The 19,160-nt window shown below is 39.2% G+C and overlaps 1 protein-coding gene across 1 annotated transcript in view; it reads left to right on the top strand.

Moving 5' to 3' along the window:
• The window catches only part of ppil2 (peptidylprolyl isomerase (cyclophilin)-like 2), a 291,555-nt gene that overhangs the window by 123,350 nt on the left and 149,045 nt on the right, over positions 1 to 19,160 (top strand). The window contains exons 11-12 of the mRNA XM_073055693.1: positions 6,210 to 6,285; positions 12,405 to 12,511. Coding sequence (XP_072911794.1) covers positions 6,210 to 6,285; positions 12,405 to 12,511 — 183 coding nt within the window. The remainder of the gene's footprint in view (positions 1 to 6,209; positions 6,286 to 12,404; positions 12,512 to 19,160) is intronic.

Below are 19,160 nucleotides of genomic sequence, written 5' to 3'. Positions count from 1 at the left end.
GTAAGCGTTTGCTTTATAACTTTATATTACAGTCCCTAAATGAGAATACCAGATACTGCTTAATTCTGACCATATTGTGGTGAATCCAATGCATCCCAAACCTCTCCTTTTGAAAGGAGCCCATTTCACTTCATTTTATTTCTCTATGCTTGGCAGAGGAAGAAAGATTTTTATCACCATCAATCCTGGCCCATTTCAGGAGGAAAACAAAAAAAAAACCTGCAGATGTTAGAAATTTAAATAAAAACAGAATGCTGGAAATAGTTGTCGGGTCAGGTAGCATCTGTGGAAATAAAAATAGAGTTAGCATTTCAGATTGATGACTTTTCTTGGAACTGAGTGAAATATATATTAAAAAGTTACAGAGAGGTGAAGGGTGGAGAGAACAAAGAAAAAGTCTTTGATAGAGGGAAGATGGAGAGATCAAAGGTTCCACGTGATCGTGGTATTTGTGTTTAGTTATCTAGAATTTCTTGTCTGCTGTTTGAGCTGTACTTTCGAATTGTTTTAGATGTCTCTTGTATTTATTCAGTTTTCTGTTCTGTCTGTGTGGCTCTATCCAGGATTCTTACTCATCTTGCTTTGATGGTCAAAAGAAAATCTTAGAATGTCCTTTTAAGTTCAGAATCAGTCTACTTTTTAGTATTGCAGTATCCTCCAAATATACAATCAACCCCCTTGTCCTCTCACCCTCTTTATCCTCTCATCCTGAATCTGTGATCCTTCTCCCCTTCCTCTTCATGTCTTCAGTTGACTAAAGTTCTGTGCTATGGGGTTGCCTCCATTAATCTCTCCAATATACAGTTCATCTTTAAGGCCTTCCCTTGAATTCATCTGTTTGAGTTCTTTTATGTCTACTTTTCTCTAATCATGTATCTGTGAATCAACTTAAGTCATTTTTTGTTAGCTGAAATGTGTAATGGAAATTATTATTTCACTCTACTGTGGATAGTTTGAATGCTTCTTTGCTGTAAACCCCTTGCAACTAATTTTAAAATTTGATTGGTATCAATAATTACTTGTGATTTGGTAATTGACCCCATATTATGTCATAACTAGAGAGATAGAATTGATCTAATTGTATTAAATATCAGTTTTTCTTTCCCTGTGCCTTTTGGAGATTATGTAGCTAGAAGTATTTTGCTATTAATTTTATCTTGCCTTTAGTTCAATTTCTGACAAGGACTCCTGTCTGTGTTCCATTCTATATCATGAATCTCTCATCTTGGGAGTAACTCTACATATTGTAGACATATTAATCAATTTCTTAACTATCGTAGCATCTGAAGTAATCTTAGTTGTTACCATTTTTAATTTTTCCACTTATCTGTTCAAAGTTATGTCTTTCTTTCTTGTCCAACCCCCCCCCATTGCCATTAGCTTCAATTTATTCACACTGTTTGTAGAATGATGTCACCCTATATGTTCACAGTTGCTTACAAGAAAGGTGATGTAATTTGATACTGCTTGTCACAGTTGAAAAGAATATGATCTAGCTCTCTAATCGTAAAATACCCCTACTGTCCTTATACTTTAAGTTAACATTTCGTGACTCTTCTCCACACTTAGGGAATCACTTGCTATAGAATAGGAAATGTGTATTTCTTTCTTTTAAGAGATTGGGTAGGCTAGAATTTTATTTCTTTGAACGTAAGAGATTGAGGGGTGACCTTGTAGAGGTTTATAAATCATTAGGGTTATAAACAGACTTGAATGCGCATTGTATTTTCCCTGGGAAACTCCCCCCCCCAAAGGGCAGGTATTCTATCTGGCCACAGCTGATGTAAAGAAGACCCTAGCCAGGGTCACCCACGTAAAGCTGCGGGACCTGATAACATAACTGGTCAGGTGCTGAGGGACTTTGCAGCCCAGTTAACAGAGGTTCTAACATACACCAACATCTCTGGAACTGTCCACTGTCCTCGCAGGCTCCAAGGCAGCCACCATCATTCCAGTGCCTAAGAGAGCAACAGTGACCTGCCTCAGTGATGACCATCCGATGGCACTGACCTCAACAACAATGAGCTGCATGGAGTAGCTGTTTATGGATTGCATTAAATCCCATCTTCTTGCTATAGGGCCCTTTACTGTTCATTTACCACTCAGATCGGTCCACTGATGATGCCATAGCATCTGAGCTCCACTCCATTCTGTCCCGCCTGGAAAATGGTGCCTCAGAAACCAGGACATTTCTTATTGACTTCAGCTGTAACTGGCTCCTGGACTGCTGGGAAGAAAAGCCACAGTCAGCCGACGTTGACAGGAACATCTTCAGCTGCGTCACGCTGAGCACCTGGCCCCCCTTCCAGGGCTGTGTGTGTGGCTTGCTTCTGTTTACGCTGTTGACACATGATTGGCACTATTAGACGCACTTCAAACCGAATCATCAAGTTCACTGATGACACAACAGTGGCTGGCCTCATCAACAACGACAATGGGACGGACGGCATACAGAGAGGAGGTACAGCAGCTGGTAAAATGGTACAAGCACAAATTGAGTCTCAATGACTCAAAACCAAAGAGATTATAGTGAACTTTAGTAAGGTGCACATCTCAGTGCACATAAATGGTTCCTGTGGAGAGAGTTAGAAGTGGTCTTTGGTTAAGAAAGCACAGCAACATTTCCACTTCCTGAGGAGATTGAGGTAAACGAGACTTCCTGCCCCATTCTAACCAATTTCTACAGGAGCACCTGTATTTTGTGTATTTCTGTATATGACCTGTATTTCTGAAATTGTGCTGATCAGCTACGTCACTATCTAGTACAGGAATTATCAGGCATCAGACTGCAAGCCCTACAAAGGGTTGCAAGGACTGCTGAGATCATCGGGATCTCTCTTCCAACCATCAGATATATTTATCTCAAGCACTGCATACATAGGGCCTTGTCCAAAATCCCTCCCATGCACCCAGAAAAGTCCTTGACCCCCTACCATCAGGTAGGAAGTACCGTAGCATTAGAACAAGAACTGTTAGGATGACAGATAGCTTCTCCCCCCTCTCCCAGGCCATAAGACTACCGAACTGCCTGTCACCACTCAGATCTCATCAAGTATGAGTCCATCAGTATACTGCATTATACAGTTTACTTTTTACTGTTTTGTAAATGCACCTTATTATTTGTCAATTTATTTATGGTAATATTACTTTGTATTATGTGTGTGAGTTATATGTACCTTGTTGTTCACCTTGTCCGGAGGAGAGTTGTTTCATTTGGCGATATATGTGTGTATGGTTGAATAACAATAAACTGAACTTGAACTGAAAACTATAAGGCATAAGCGAGAGGTGAAAGATTTAAAAGGGGTCGGAGGAACAACTTCCTCATGTAGAGAATGGTGCATATGTGAAATGAGCTGCCAGAGGAGGTGTTTGTGGCAGGTAGAATAACAACATTTAAAAGCTAGAGTAACACACACAAATGGCAAGGAACTCAGCAGGCCAGGCAGCGCTTATGGGGGGATGTTCATGTTTCAGGCCGAGACCCTTTACCAGAAGCTTAAATAAGAAGTTGGGGGAAGGGGGATAAGTACAAGCTAGCAAGTGATAGGTAAGACCAGGTGAGGAGGAAGGTGGGATGGGGAAATGTGAGACATCTAAAAGACATTTGGGCATGTATTGGAATAGGAGGGATTTAGAGTAATATGGTCTAAACATGGACAGAGGGGACTAGTGTGGTGAGCATCATGGTTGTCATGGGCAAGTTGTACTGAAAGGCCTGATTCAGTGCTGTAAGTATGCATAGAAGATGCCCATAGCTGAAGAGGTACTATCAGAAAACTTGTAGCCCCAAAGAATTTCTCATGACATGTTAAAAAAAAACGATGAAGCACAGGACATTATATTATTTAGCCAGTGGCACACTGAACTAGTAATTTGGAGAACAACACACACAAAATGCTGGTGGAACACAGCAGGCCAGGCAGCATCTATAGGGAGAAGCGCTGTTGACGTTTCGGGCATGTAATTTGGAGAATCAAATTCAAATCTTAACATTTAAAATTTGAAATCAATTTTAAAAAATGTTGAATTGAGTAGAAATGACTGTACTTTCAGTTATTCTAATAACTCAGTTGTTCACATGTCTATTCCAGGAGAAGGGAATCTTCCATACTTACACTGTCTGCGCAGTGTGCCACACCAATCCACTCTCACATTAGCCACCCTTGAACTGTCTTTACACTCCATTGAGGTAGATGAAAACTGTAACAAAGAATAACTCTCCACTTAAAGCAATATAGGAGCTTCACCACACAGACCAGAAGATCTAGTAGGCAGCCCATAGACATTGTGACAAGTGCAGTTAGAAATGGGCATTAAATGCCAACCTTCCCTGCAATACCCAGCTCCCAGCAAGATTTATTTTTAAAAGACAGCAGAAATATTTGCTGAAATAAATTTGACAAATCTTGAAAGAAAGACCACATAAGTTAAGTTTTTTTAAAAAAACACAAAAAGCATGAAGAAGGTCATGACCCAAAACGTTCCTGTCCATAGATACTGCCTGACCTTCCGAGTTCCTTCAGCATTTTGTGAGTGTTACTTTGGATTTTTTTTAAAGGGGAGTTCCTTGAATATCAGATTTAGGACAGTAAATGCTAATGACAGATTGAAGACTTGTGTGTGAAAATTGAGGATTAGTATTCTGTGTTTATAATTAAGTGAATTAAATTAAAACTGGAATGCTTTCCACCACAAATCAAATATAGTGCATTGATATGTCCATGTGAAACCATTTAAATTAACAAATCTTTTCATGACTTGGTCGGAGCATAGAGAATGAATCTTTTCATTTATCAACCATAATACTTACAATTCCCCTCGCTCAAAACTCGTTACCTTCCTTCCTCTACATATGTACCTGCACTGTAGTAAAAATCTTCCACCATGAGCAAATCTTAAATAGTTGCTGTTCTCTTTCTATTTTCCTCATTCATTTAACTATATGAAAAGTAAGAAGGGGGCATGATCAGATGGCATGCATATGTTGCCCAGTAGCTGTTTAGCAGAATCTTCTGAGGTACCTTTTTGTGTGCCTGACTCTTTTTGAATGGTTTACTCTGAGTGAATGGATACAGCAGATCTCGGTATATGATCAGAATCAGGTTTAATATCACTGGCATATGTCATGAATTTTTTGTTTTACAGCAACAGTACAGTTTCATACACAAAAAATATAAACGACGATAAGAAGGTATATATAATAAGTAGTGCAAAAAAAAAGATCTTTGGTGATATCACATTGGCAGATTATCCAGGCTATTGAATTTTACTCCAATTAATGCTCCAACACACTTTGAATTCATTATTTTTAGATGTCACACTGTTGTATAACAAGTTTTCCAGCAAACCCAATAAATGTAAAGCAAGTACAGGGAATAGAGCCAAGATAGTTTCAAACTATCATGGGAGCCAGAGTGCCTATGAGTTTATTTATACTTCAGAATAAAAAAGGACAATTTCTGAATGTGTGGATTATTGGGGTGCTGGGAGCTCATAATGTTAACACTGAGGAGTTTGATAAGGAATTGCATATGGATTCATTAATTAACAAATGAAATTCGACACCAATAGAAGAGAACATTTTTGTAGGAAGATTATGGAGCCACTTTTTAATTGGCAGTTGGGTATCTAAATGAGAAAGGAACAAGGATTACTTGAAGCATCATATTTATGGTCAGATGGTCTGTTTGTGTACTGTATATCCATGTAATCCTTTGATGTCTTCATTTAGGCTAATGTTGGGTATGCTAGATTTCACGTTACACCTTCAACCCTGCTTGTAATTTGATCATTTGTATGCCATGCATTAAATAAATTTCAAGTTCCAAACTGCTGCTTTGTTCTGAATGGGTTTTTAATTACTTCAGTCAAAATTATGATTTAGTATGCATTCTAAGATGTTCTGGAAGTTGGCGTTCATCACAGAGGTATCCTGCATCTGTTTACTTATCTCACTGATGTGCATCCTCTGTGTCCTGTAAAGGAAATGAGCTAAGTGTACAGCATGAGGTCCCCCTCTCGTATCTTAAAGGGATATGGGATTGTCTAGGATGACATACAAAGTATAGGATCACCCATGATCTTTTTGAAAGGCAGTGGTAGCTTGGGGCACCATATGCTTATGTCTGTTCCAATTGCATATGTTTTTAATTTGCATTTTTGAGGAAAAATGGATTTCATAAAATTGTTGTTGCTCCTTTCTACAGGCACATTATTCTACAGGAAAAGTCTCAGCTTCCTTCACATCCACAGCAATGATGCCTGAAACTACACATGAAGCAGGTAAAACAGATTAGCTACTTCATCTACGCTTAATATTGGGATTAAGTCTTTGTCAGTTTGCAATGTTATAGTTGGTGCCTGCTCATCACTGTCTTACCACTCATCAATTAAAAACAGTGCGTGCTATTTACTTTACAAGCGGTCTGTTCCTTTGCGTGTCAGTATAAAAAGCAGCATTCTGATTGCCAATACACTTAATGAGAAAAAGCTGCCTGGCTCAGTAAAGAAATGTTGAATTTTTAAGGCTAATCTTAAAAAAAAGGTGAGGAAAAATAGCCAGCAAGTTAGAACAGTACATCAAGTACATATGATTTTAGTTTAATAATTTTGAACTGTAACCACAGTGCATGCAATTTAAAGAGATGTGAAATAGAGACAACAGTCTTTATAATACCATTGTTTTCAGATGGAGGTTTATCTAAGTTAGTATTGATATTGTTTTTGGAAGGGTCTCTAGGTTAAAATTCTTAACATTACTTGATGTAAAATTATGAAAATAGTCTAAAAATAACCAGAAGTAAAATAAGTGAGCACCAATTTAAATAAAAATGTTTTAGTGCTGCATCTTTTTGATCCGGACTTTGGGTTCTGCCTTTGTAGAGTATTCAGGTACTCCCTATGTCTAAGTGCTGTGGATGCTTTGGTGTCCTTCCACTATCCCAAAGATGTGTTCATCTGTAACTGACTTAGCTATGGTAAATAACTGCAAGTGGAAGTAGAAAGAGTTGATGGCCACATGGGAGAGAATAGTTTATGGGGAAATAACCCAGAGAACAAGATTCATGGGATTACTCTTTAAGACTCGCTGAACTGAATGGCCTCCTGTGTTGTAGGGCAATATTTATTTTAAAAAAAATACAAAAGGATGATATGCAGATTGGTGAAGTAGGACTGTGGCATTTGCGTTATGATTCCATGGTTTCAAAGTTTTCATGCAGTTGTAGGTAACTTACAAGCTACAATCCACCGTAACCAGTCACTCCTCCTGCTCTCACACCACCATTAACCACAAACCCTCCCTCTAATCACACCCTATCAATGATAGCAGCTTTCAAAAATGAAAATACTCTAATTCCAGGAATTGTTTCATGTGTCCAACAACACGTAAAATGCAGTGTCCCTTAAAATAGAAGAATCTAGAGATCCATTGACTTGTTTGACTCTCTAAGTTCCAGTGGCTCCATGATGTTGCCTGTTTAAATCAAGCTGAAGCATTATATGTTGGTCGTGAACATTGATCCATGCTACAGTTCAGCTAGATCATAGCTGATTATTTGAATCCTATTTATTCAGTTTGGTTTCATTTTATGTAATGCCTTACCTATCACAAAACTTCTTTGAAATGTTCAAATAGCCTAGATACAGCACTGCCACTCTTGGCACGAGGAGCTCAAACATTAAGTGATGTAAAGATGTTGTCTAGATTGATGCTGATGGAATACTGTGTTGTTGAAAGTGTGAACCTTTGTGTAAAGTGATGAACTGAAGTCAGATCTGCTTGATCAGGGTGTTGAAAGGCCTCTTTTCACTTAAAATGCCCCCACCTCACACCACCACCAAAGCTGAATTATTTGTTCATTTATTTTTTAGTTGCGCAGAGCTTAGTTTTGAGCAGAGAACAGTTTTCCTACATAATTGTCCAACTTTGGGATGTCGTTAGAACATGGCTTGGGACTGGAACTTTACAAAACATTTTGAACTGTGAGCTGTCTGAATTGAATCAGTTGTAAAAGAAATAACAAATATATCACACCTCATTATAGGCACAGGCTCATACATTGTGTAAGCATCTTCACCGCAAACACTTCATCAGATAGGCTCTTTATTCTAGCTGTTCTGCCATCCAAAGGGCATACTAGAGTCAAATATTGACTCTCCTTAGGATAATATACCCCTTAACAGAAATAGTGGTCCACAACCATTGATTAAATATGGAACAGAAGAGCACCTCTCAGAGTATTAAATGCAACCCACCCTCGTAGACCATTTCATTCTCTTCCATTATCTTGTCCTTTGCTGATAGCTCTGCAAATTAACTTCCTTCAAGCCATAGAATCAGAGACATGCAGGGTGGAAATAGGCCCACCCAGTCTGTGTTCACTCATTAACACTGAACCTACTGTCCATTTACTGTTTTTTTTATTCTCCCAGTTCTCTGTTTATGCATTTCCATTTGAAACCCCTTGTTCATGTACTCCTTCGACCATCATAGGCAGTGAGCTCCAGGTGATGGCAATGCTGTGTTTAAAAAAAATTTCTTGCACCCTCCTTGTAGCTTTTCTCTGTCATTTTGATTCTATGCTGTTGGCCCTGTTGAAGGCAGCAGCTGCTTTATTTAGCCTGCCCAAAGTTGTTACATTCTTCAGCATCCCCAGCAGGTCTCTTCTCAAGTTGTAAATGAAATCCCTCCATACTGGAATCATTATTTTAAATTTATCTGCACCTTCTCTTTGATCTAACTTCTCTTCTCCATATGATGTACAGCTGTGTCCAATGCCCTGATAGTGGTTCTTTGGGACCCTCTTCATTCAGAAACATGAGAACTTATTGAGGTATGGACTGGGAGAGGGGAGACCAAAGAATGGCAAAACAAACATAAGAGGAACAAACTAATCTGTTTAAGTATATGCTAAAATGTTTTATTTGGTTGCCACTGGCACAACAAGAATAAATTTATTTTCCTCAGCATTCTGCTATGGTTACTGCAAACATCAAGACTATGTAAGATTAATTAGAGCTTGAAGCTTCATAACAACCTATGATCAGATTTGCACTATTATACTGGTCTGTCATTAAACCAAACCTCTCCTTCCATGTATTTTTTTATATATAAAGTATCGAACAACCTCTCACTTTTGTTCTCTTTTATAAAATTTGCAGTGACATTTTACTTTCCAGTTTGAATTAGAAAGATTAGTTCTTATATATGGCATGTTCTGGTGGGTTAGAAAGACTGACTTGGTATGGTGTGGTGGGCTACTCAATTATTATACTTACAGATATTTCAGGCTTTGGCTTGGCAGTATATATAATTAGTGATTGGTTATTTTGGTTCTCTATTATTTTGTTATATACACTGAAAATATCACAGGACATAAGTGTTTTATTTTCATTTGTGCATGAAATAAAAATGTGAAAACCATATCTGTTCTACAGTAATGGGATGAACTTGCCAATGACAACAAATAGTTCCATATTGACTATTGACAGCAAGTTCTCATAAGTGCATTTGAATGTTCATTTGTTTTACTGTGCTGATCAGATGTAGAAACAGAACGGTAAACCAGTGGGATATATAGTTTTCTTCCAGCTATAAATTCTTACAAAGTATTTCATTCTGTGGTTTGCTAAATGCCTTGAAATCTACAGACCTGAAAACAGAAAAATAACAGACATTCCCCCTGGATTTTTATCACTACAACTTTATAGAATATGGCTAAAATAACCTTCCTTTCTGAAATTGCTGTTCAATACATTCAGCTCCATTTGCTACTAATAAGTTTCATTGAAAGGAAGGATGTTGTTTGAAGTAGAGCCTCGTATCCAGAATTCAGAGAGACCCTTCAGTTTGCACTCCTGATGAATAAAAGCCTCTTTGAGGGCTCTGATTCACAGACCTATTCTTTGACTATTCTATTTGTTCATTTAGGTTCAAATAGCCCAGACTCCACATGCTGAGAAATAGAGGCCAAAATCTGGACCACGGCAATTTCTTTGAGGAGTTGCGTGCAATAGGTTATATTTCAGATTTGTATTCTGCTAACAGGTCTATTCTAGGAACATTGGAGCAGTTGACTATTCAGACATTAACCTGTGATTTAATTGTGGTTGACCTATACTTGACTTTCACTTATCCATCTTCATATCATTTGAACTGCTACGTGACAAAAATCGACCAGTCTCTGTCTTGAAAATTCTATTTATCTCCTTATCAGGATCCACATCCTTTTGTTGTCAGAGTTCCAGGTTTTTATTATCCTTTGTGTACAAAAGAGATTTCCAAATTCATTCCTAAGTGTCTCAGTTCTCATTTTAATACCATGCTCTTGTTTCTAGGATTTTCCCACCGGAAAGTCAAATACTTTTTCTGTAACTTTTATATTGAACATTTTTGATATTTTAAAGAGCCCTCAACCTAAGCTTGAAAAATCCAAACCAAACTTTACGCAACATGTCCTTGTAATTTACTCCTTTTAAGCCCGGTTTCATTCTGGGGTATCAGTAGAAGGTAATCCAAAGCAAACACATGATATTGACAAAGACTGCAATAGAAACATTGCATACAATGAGGGATGGAGTCACAGTGATTTTACAGGTGTAATATGGGTATTCTCATTCAAATGTTTGAAAAGTACTAGAGAAGAGTATCCCAGCATCACTTTCAGAGCACTTTTTCACAGTCTCAGTTTGCTTTTAGAATTTCTCATGTTCTTGGAAATGAGACAATTGGAAACTGAATAATTTCTCTTTATGTACATGATGTAAGGTGTACCAATAGCAATGAAGATTCTGCTCATTGTCAGAGTGAAGCTTAAAAACTTTGCTGAAATTATCGCTGATGTTGAATAATGTTCAACTGGGAACTTGATACCACTTTCACCTTTTTTCAGTTTTAATCCATTAGTGAACAAAGCCAAATATTTTATACATATGTTAAAAATAAAACGTGTCTACAATGTAAACGACATTATTAAAAGATGGTTTAAAGTGGATGGTGGCACTTGGTGATGGGTGACCTCACCTTAATTCACTTACACCTTTCCCATGTCCTCTCTTCCTGACCCGCTCTTTCATTCAGTCAGTCACCCTCCACCGTGTCCCCTAATTGGTTCACAATATTTATACTACACATTCACTTTCTTCTGTCCCATTTATAATTTCTTTCCCTTCCTCTCATCAATTTGCCTTTGTTCCTCTATTTTTTCCCCAATCTCCTGCCTCTCCCCTTACTGTTCCCATGTCACTTGACCTGCTTTTTCCAGTAGTGTGGCTTCCCTGCCTGTAAACCATGACGTTTTCATGTGCAGGCGTTTCATTTAGTCATTTTGAAACCAACCACCCTGGAATAAATTAAAGATTAAGTTGAGCTATACAGTACATGTCTTCTGAAGTTCTATATCAATGACAGAAATCTGGAGATAGGTTGCATTTTTTATTTCAGTTCTTCAGTGACATGTAGTTTGAAATGGTGGGTAGAATGTAGCAAGAAAATACTAAATTTAGATTTCACTTCTAAGTAAGTAACAAAGGAACTTTTAATTGTAATTTGCCTTGTACCATTCTGATAATCACATGATGAAGCAAAAAGGTGTGGTTAACCAAGCACAACAATTAAATACTGTCTGCAGATGATGCTGTGATGATAGCCCCATTGATAAGAAGTTTTGACATGGTGGGAGCTCACGGCACAACGAAGTATATGAATCAGAAGTAGGTTCGACATTAGAGGAAAGATCTGGAGTTATGATTCTAAAGTCACCAGATGCAGCATTGTGCTACACTGGGTCTTGCCACCCCTTAAAAGGTGCCACAAATGTTTAAGTCATTTTGGTACTGATTTTGGCTAGACTATCATAGCTTATATCAACATTAGAATCATACCCAGAACAGCAAGAGAACTGGTTACTGCCCAAAATTTTAGAAAAGTATTAAATACCAGTAATTCCAACAAATACCATTACAACTATTCCCTATAGCCTTTGATGGGCTTTTGTTGGAAAAAAAAGATTTTGCATTCTTTTAAGTGAGCCTTGATTTTAAGACCTAAACAGTTGATTTAGTGATCTCTGCTGCTAAGTTAACCCCACCACGGGACCTCTTATTAACATTGGTGCCTAAATTAAACACCATGATCACTGCTGTGTGAGCTCTGACCAACTACCTCATACTGAAAATTCCTGATCTGTTTATTTGATTAGAATGGAATCAAAATGACCAAACGTTCCTGCCACCATACTACTTACCATTTAGCCAAACTGTATCAAAATGATTTCTCAATTTGTTCTTTTAATAGGTTCTTCATCTTGCTAATTGTTGCCTTCTTTTATCTCCCATTCCCCTTGGTGTGAAATGGTTGAAAAGGTTAAACATTAAACTTTACTTTTATCTTTCTTTCACAGCGGCCATTGAAGATGACCAGGTCCGTTACCGATATGTCAAAAAGAAGGGCTATGTCAGACTCCACACAAATAAAGGGGATCTCAACTTGGAGCTGCATTGTGAAATGGTTTGTACATTATTTAGCTTCACACTGATTGTTTGCAAATCCTTGCTATAATGTGAAAAATTATGTTGTGCAGACACAAGACACTGTATATGTTGCAATTTGAAGAAACATGCAAAGAGCTGCAGGAACTCACTGGGTCATTTTGCATCTATGGAATAGTCAGTGTTTTAGGTCAAGACCCTTTAACTGGACCGAAAGAGCGAAGATCACCAGTATATTTTTTTTTAAATGGAAGGAAGGGATGAAGCGAGAGCTGACAGGTGATAGGAGAATCTAGGTGAGGGGGCTGATAGGCAGATGATGGAGGAGTGGAGTGGGAATGATGTCTGAAGCTGGGAAATGGTAAATGGGAGTGACAAAGGGCTGACGATGCTGGAATTTGATAGTAGAGGAAAGTGGAACATGGGATAAAAGGGAGGGGGCCTGGGGAGGAGAACTGATGGATGGAGTGTGTAGCTGATGGGCAGGTGGAGGTGGTGAGGGAGGAGAAAGAGAGGCTAATGGGGGCCAGTTAGATCAGACGGACACAGAAAAGAAGATTGGAGAAAAGGGGTAGTAGAGGCAATTACCAGAATTTTGAGGTCGATATTCATGCCGCCAGGTTGGGAACTGCCCAAGCAGGATATGAGGTGCTATACCCTTCATTTTGTGTTTATTTTCATTAAAACACAAGATGTATGGCAGTAGAAAGTATTACCTTGCACTTGCTTATTTTGTCAGTTTTCAGTTTGAAAAAGTTTTTCTGAAGTCCTAAAAGTTCAGCTGTTGAGAAAAGTGGACACTGAGTCTTGAGGTACTGATTACTTTTCCCCATTGAAGATGTGTACACCAACTTCCATGATTTAATGTACTGCAGAGAAAATTAGTTCTACTGCAGATAATATAGATTAGTGTGAAGCGTGAGAGATTTAAAAGGGATTTGGAGGGCATTTTTAACCCAGAGAATATTACCTTGAATAAACTGCTGGAGAGATGGGGGCGGAGCTTCTGACAGCATTTACTAAGTGTCTAACTGAGCACTTGAATCCCTGAGACATAAAAACCTGAAAAATGGGGTTATTACAGATGGATACTCACTGGTTAGCATGAATGTGGTGGGCCGAATGGCTTGTTTCCATGCTATATAACTGAGCCTCTGATAACCAGGACTTGAACCTTTGAAGATGTGATCTGGATGGGCAGAGAATGTGGTATGGATGGCCTCTTTCCCAAATGTAGTTTGCTGGCATGAGGGTAATAAAGAAATTAGAGAAGAGAGATTGTTCATCTGCAAAAGCGTGTCATCTTTGCCAAATGCCTTGAAGTGAAAAGTTGGTTAGATACTGAGTATCTCTGGCCAGGCTAGCATTTATCAACTTTGAAAGGTGGGAGTGAAGTATTTTACAAATCTCCCTCACTTGGGATCCAGCACCCTTTCCCAATCTACCTGCCTATTAAACTCCCCCATGACTGTTATAACATTGCCCTTTTCACATTTTTTAAAATCTCCCATTGTAATTTATATCCCACATCTTGGCTACTGTTCAGAGGCTTGTATATAACTCCTGTCAGGGTGTTTTAACTACCGACGAGGATTCTACATCTTCTGATCCTAAATCATCTCTTTGTAAAGATTTGATTTCATTTTTTACCAAGGGAGCCACACCACCTCCTTTCCTACCTCCCTGTCATTTCGATACAATGTGTATCCTTGGACGTCCAGCTACGATTCAAAATGTCATACCTGGCAATTTCGACCTGTGCTACAAAATAATCTACCTTACTCCTAATACTACGTGTATTCAAATATAACACCTTCAGTCCTATATTCATCCGTCTTTTTAATCTCCCCCCCTCCATGTCACACTTCAACTCATCCCTCTGACTGCAATTTTGACCGATCATCTTCCTGTCCTTCCTCATAGTCTCACTACACAATGGATCGACTTGTATTGTCCCAACAGTCCCATCATCTGATCTTTCACTCTGGTTCCTATCCCCCTGCCAAATTAGTTTAAATTTTCCTCAACAGCTCTAGTAAAACTGCCCACAAGGATATTGCCCCCCCTCGGGTTCAGGAGTAACCCGTCCTTTTTTTTACAGGTCATATCTTCCCCAGAAGTGATCTCAGTGATCAGAAATCCGAAACTCTGCCCCATATATCAATTCCTCAGACACTGATTCATCTGGCAGATCATCCTATTCTTACCCTCGTTGGCACGTGACACAGGCAGCAATCCAGAGATTACTACCCTGGACTCCTCTGCTTTTCAGCTTTCTACCTAACTCCCTATATTCTGTCTTCTTGGCTGTCCCTTTTCCTACCAATGTCATCAGTAGCAATATGTACTATGACTTCCTGCTGCTCACCCTCCCACTTTAGAATGTGTGGACCTGATCCGAGACATCCCTGACCCTAGCACCTGGGAGGCAACAAACCATCTGGGTGTCTGTTTCACGTCCGCAGAATCTTCTGTCTGCTCCTGTAACTGTGGAATCCCTTACCACTACTGCCCTTCTCTTGTCTTCCCTTCCCTTCTGAGCTATAGAACCAGATTCGGTGCCAGAGACCTGATCACTACGGCTTCCCCAGTTGGTGACCCCGACCCTCCTCCCACCACCACCCCCCACCCCCCAGCAACCCATCAGCAGTATCCAAGAGCTGTGCTTATTATTGAGGGGAATAGCCACAGAGGTTCTTTGCACTGGCTGCCCGATCCCTTCACCTCTCCTGACAGTCATCCAGGTACATGCCTCTTGCAGCATAGGAGTGACTACCTCCCTGTAGCTCCTATGTATCACCTCCTCAGTATGAGCCAAAGGTCATCCAGCTGGAGCTCCAATTCCTTACCCAGTCTCTAAGGAGCTGCAGCTTTGTGCACTTTGTGCAGCTGTAGTTATGAAGGGAGACTGGGGGCCTCCCAGAGTTCCTATATCTCACACAAAGAACATACCATTAACTCTAGACCCATTCTCACTACACTAGATATGTACTGATAGACAAAGAAAGAGAAAAATAAACTTGTTAGAAACTTAGACCCTCTGCCTTTTCTTGCTGAAGCCTGTTGAGCCAAAGCCTGGCTACTCTGACACTGACAATTCCACCAATGGCTGCTCCTTCTTATCAGTCTCTGCCAAGTGCCGAAGTGATTGTTATGGTTGCAGCCTACTGAAAAGTCCTGAAAGGCTCCAAGCTCTTTTTATCATGCACATTGTCCAACACCAGACCCCAGGAACAGACACTGATTACCAGCTAGTCGGACAAATGAACAATTTGCTCAAAATAGAGAAGTTTCGAGAACTTAAGATCTCTTTGGGAATATGTAGAAGTATGCAGTAGAAGGAATGCACCACTTTCCACACCCACCTCCCTGTTCTGCCAAACTCCTGCTGCCTCTTCTAGAAGAGCTGGCGGCTCCCACCTCAGGTGCAGACACAGAAGTGGAGTGGAAGCAGGACAGCCTGAGGGACCACTATAAAGAAGGAAGATGTATTTCAATGGCAAACTTGTACAGAAAAGGAAGTAAATAATAAAACCAAGAGGAAAAGATGATTTTGCATTTTTTTGTTAATTATAACTGAAGTATCATGACTTCATACTTTTTAAATTAATTTTCAGTCTGTTACGAACCCTGTAACTGGGTCACTTACCAGCAAAGATAGAGAGGTCCGTTGAAGTCTGATGATACTATTTTTAACAGTATTTATTAGTAAAAATACACAAAAATAATATCAATGCAAATATACAGATAATATACGTCGTCAATACTAAATCTAAAAGTGTGGGTATAATAATCAATAAGAAATAGCTCTATCGTTGTCTAGGGGATAATGTATTGTCCGATGGAAATATAAAGTCCGCTCAGTTCATGCAGGCTGCAGCCTTTGGGGACCGCTGTGTTGCAGTGGTTGGAGAGAGAGAGAGAGAGATTTGGAGAAAAACTTGCCGGCTTTCCTTTTATGATTTCGATCTGTCAGGAGTCTCGTTGTCGTGGCCTTTCACTTGTGGCCTCTCCTTTGGCTAAACCGTTCTTCCGTGGTGAGCCCGCCAACCCAGGCAAGAGAGGACGCACACGAGGCCCCCCACCGGCTGTCGCTATTAAACGCTGTCACGGGATCTCTAGCGTTTCTCCTGGTGCGTCTAAAGGGGTTGTTCCCCAGACCCTCTTTTATCCTTACTCACGGGGTCTCAGATTTCAGTCAGGTTGGGATGATGCAATCCCTCAACCAGCCCACTCTGGTTGTCCCCTGAGGGGTTTCAATGAATAGTACAGTACTCAATACACAATTCCGTCTCCAAGAGACAATAGCCGTTATCAGTGGTTCCGTTTCGCTGAGGCCAAGACACATTCCAAACCCTGTGTATTCTGGACGTCTCTCTCTCTCATTTCCTGGGTCCCAGACCCGAATTAATAGCGATCTTGCGATTCTCAAAAAGGAGGGGGCGACTTTGTACCCTTCGGCCCCTCAGAGTTGCGTCACATTCGTAACAAGTGTCAGAAAGTTTGTTACAAAATAATTAAGATAGAATGAATCACTGAAATGACTGAAGCCCCAACATTTTCTGTAAGTGGTCCTGTTGTAGTTAATCTGTTCTATAATAATAGTGAGTTCTAATAGCCTCAATGCTAATCACAAAATCTGGGCTTTTGCATGGTCACAAGTTAATGAATTTATTCACAGCAGTGTCCCATAAACATTGCTGCAATAAATTTTCAAATAATTTGCTTTTTGTTGGTTAAAATATAAAAACTATTTCAGGCTTCAGAAACAGCACCCCATTTCTTAGTCAAAAGTGTCATGTAATCTTTAGAGAAGAGAGGTAGTTTTGGTTCAATGTCTCATCTCAAAGCTGTGACAGCACAGTATCAGCACACCAGGTAGAGTGCCAGCCTGGTATTCAGGTTGCATCAATGGAGTGCAGATTAAACTCCAAATCTCTGATTCAGGTAACAGTGCTGCTGTCTAGTTAAGGTGAAAGATAGAATATTTTTTAAAAAATCTAGGGAAAAGAATGAGAAAGACCCAAAAGCTTAATCATTTGAACTTTTCATTGATGTGGATAGGATGTAATCAAAACCGAGTAAATAAGAGTCGGTATTCAGTCACTTTCTCCCCAACCCTAGTTTTTTCACTGTTCCTTCAAAGATAGGGAATGGTACATTTCCATCAGTATTGGCATCCTTCCAATGCTTTTTTCAATTGACTGTGCATTTAGCAGCCAAAGCAGTAAGTGTCAGCATAGTATTGAGCTATGGAAAGTTTTTACATAAGCAGATAGTTCTGATATCAACCGATATTGAAATGGTGCGTTTCCATTGAAAATTATTGGATGATGATAGAAAATAATTTGTTTTAATTGCCACAACTCCTCCTACCAGTATTTTGGAGATTGCTCTTGACCAGATGTTTAATTATTCAATAATATTAGTGAAAACTGCAAGTTTTCGAATTCCGATAGTGTTAACTGCTTCTCTTACCATTATTAGCATATGACCTGCTCAGTGTTTCTCATGTGTTCTAAATTTACACCTATAAAACAACAAAATAGTTGTCAAACTATATATGGCGCTTGTCTTCTAAACATGGATTACTTTCAATGACTGAATAAAAATAATTAAGAAAAAAATGATTTTTCAGAACAAAATTCTAGTAGAGTACCAGCTGTAGATCATATCTGTAACTTGGGATTTTTCTTGGAATGTATCACACATCTGGGCATTTGGGTAAGAGCAGGCAGTCTGGGAACATCAGGAGATGTAAGAAATATTTGGAACCTTTGGATTGTTTTATTTCATTGTGTATAATTACTTCTTTGCAGCATTATTTAAGCTCATGGACTCCAGACATTTATAATGTAGATTTTAAATATCTAGACAACTAAGAACACATGTATAAGTTTGTACTATCTTTTTGCTTTGTGCCAAGTCTACACTGCTGTTCACTTTATTAGCCACCAGGAGATGCACTAGACTAGTGAAGGCATGAAGTGTAAGAACGAAAAAAAATGAAATGCCTGATTCCCCCAGAATGGACAGTGGCACCTGAACCAGCACAGGTATTATACTACCAGTTCCTGAAGAATGTATTTTGAATTATGTACGCACATTTCAAGAGTGCACTCCAGGAACCTGAGACTGAAGAGGAAAACTACTCATTGTGTTCTGCACTTTTCCATATGACACAGGGTACATTAGGAGCATTTGGAGCACAGAGATTCAAGAACTGGATACTGAGTCTGGCTGCAGTATAGTATTCACTTACTTTGAGGAAAGGGCACGGTGAGTAGTAGGGAAGTGTGCTGCCCATGACCAGTGAGAAGATTCTGGACCAAAAAGTCCCAACCTTCAGCAGCAGAAAAGTGGGGAGAAAAGTTTATGTTGACTATCCTTGTAATAAGTTTGAAGAATATTTCATCAAATATTTAATATATATTTCAATGATAGTGTCTCAGTTGTTATGGAGAGCCAGTTTTTGAGTGTAATGACAATCATATAAATCCCTCCTTTAGATTTAGGTAGAATTGTTCATACCTTGAATGTAATCTCTGTTCAGTGCAGTGTTGCATTAGGGTAGCCTGTACTTTATTATAAATGGCTAATTTCAATTCTGGCAGTTGTGTTTAATTGTAGGGGTGGGGTATTGTGTGCTTAGATGGGTGTGGGGCATG

This window comes from Hemitrygon akajei, chromosome 9 (genome assembly GCF_048418815.1).
Source record: "Hemitrygon akajei chromosome 9, sHemAka1.3, whole genome shotgun sequence".
Taxonomy (NCBI): domain Eukaryota; kingdom Metazoa; phylum Chordata; class Chondrichthyes; order Myliobatiformes; family Dasyatidae; genus Hemitrygon; species Hemitrygon akajei.
The sequence above is the reverse complement of the archived record's forward strand: the minus strand, read 5'-3'. Positions and strand labels throughout refer to the sequence as shown.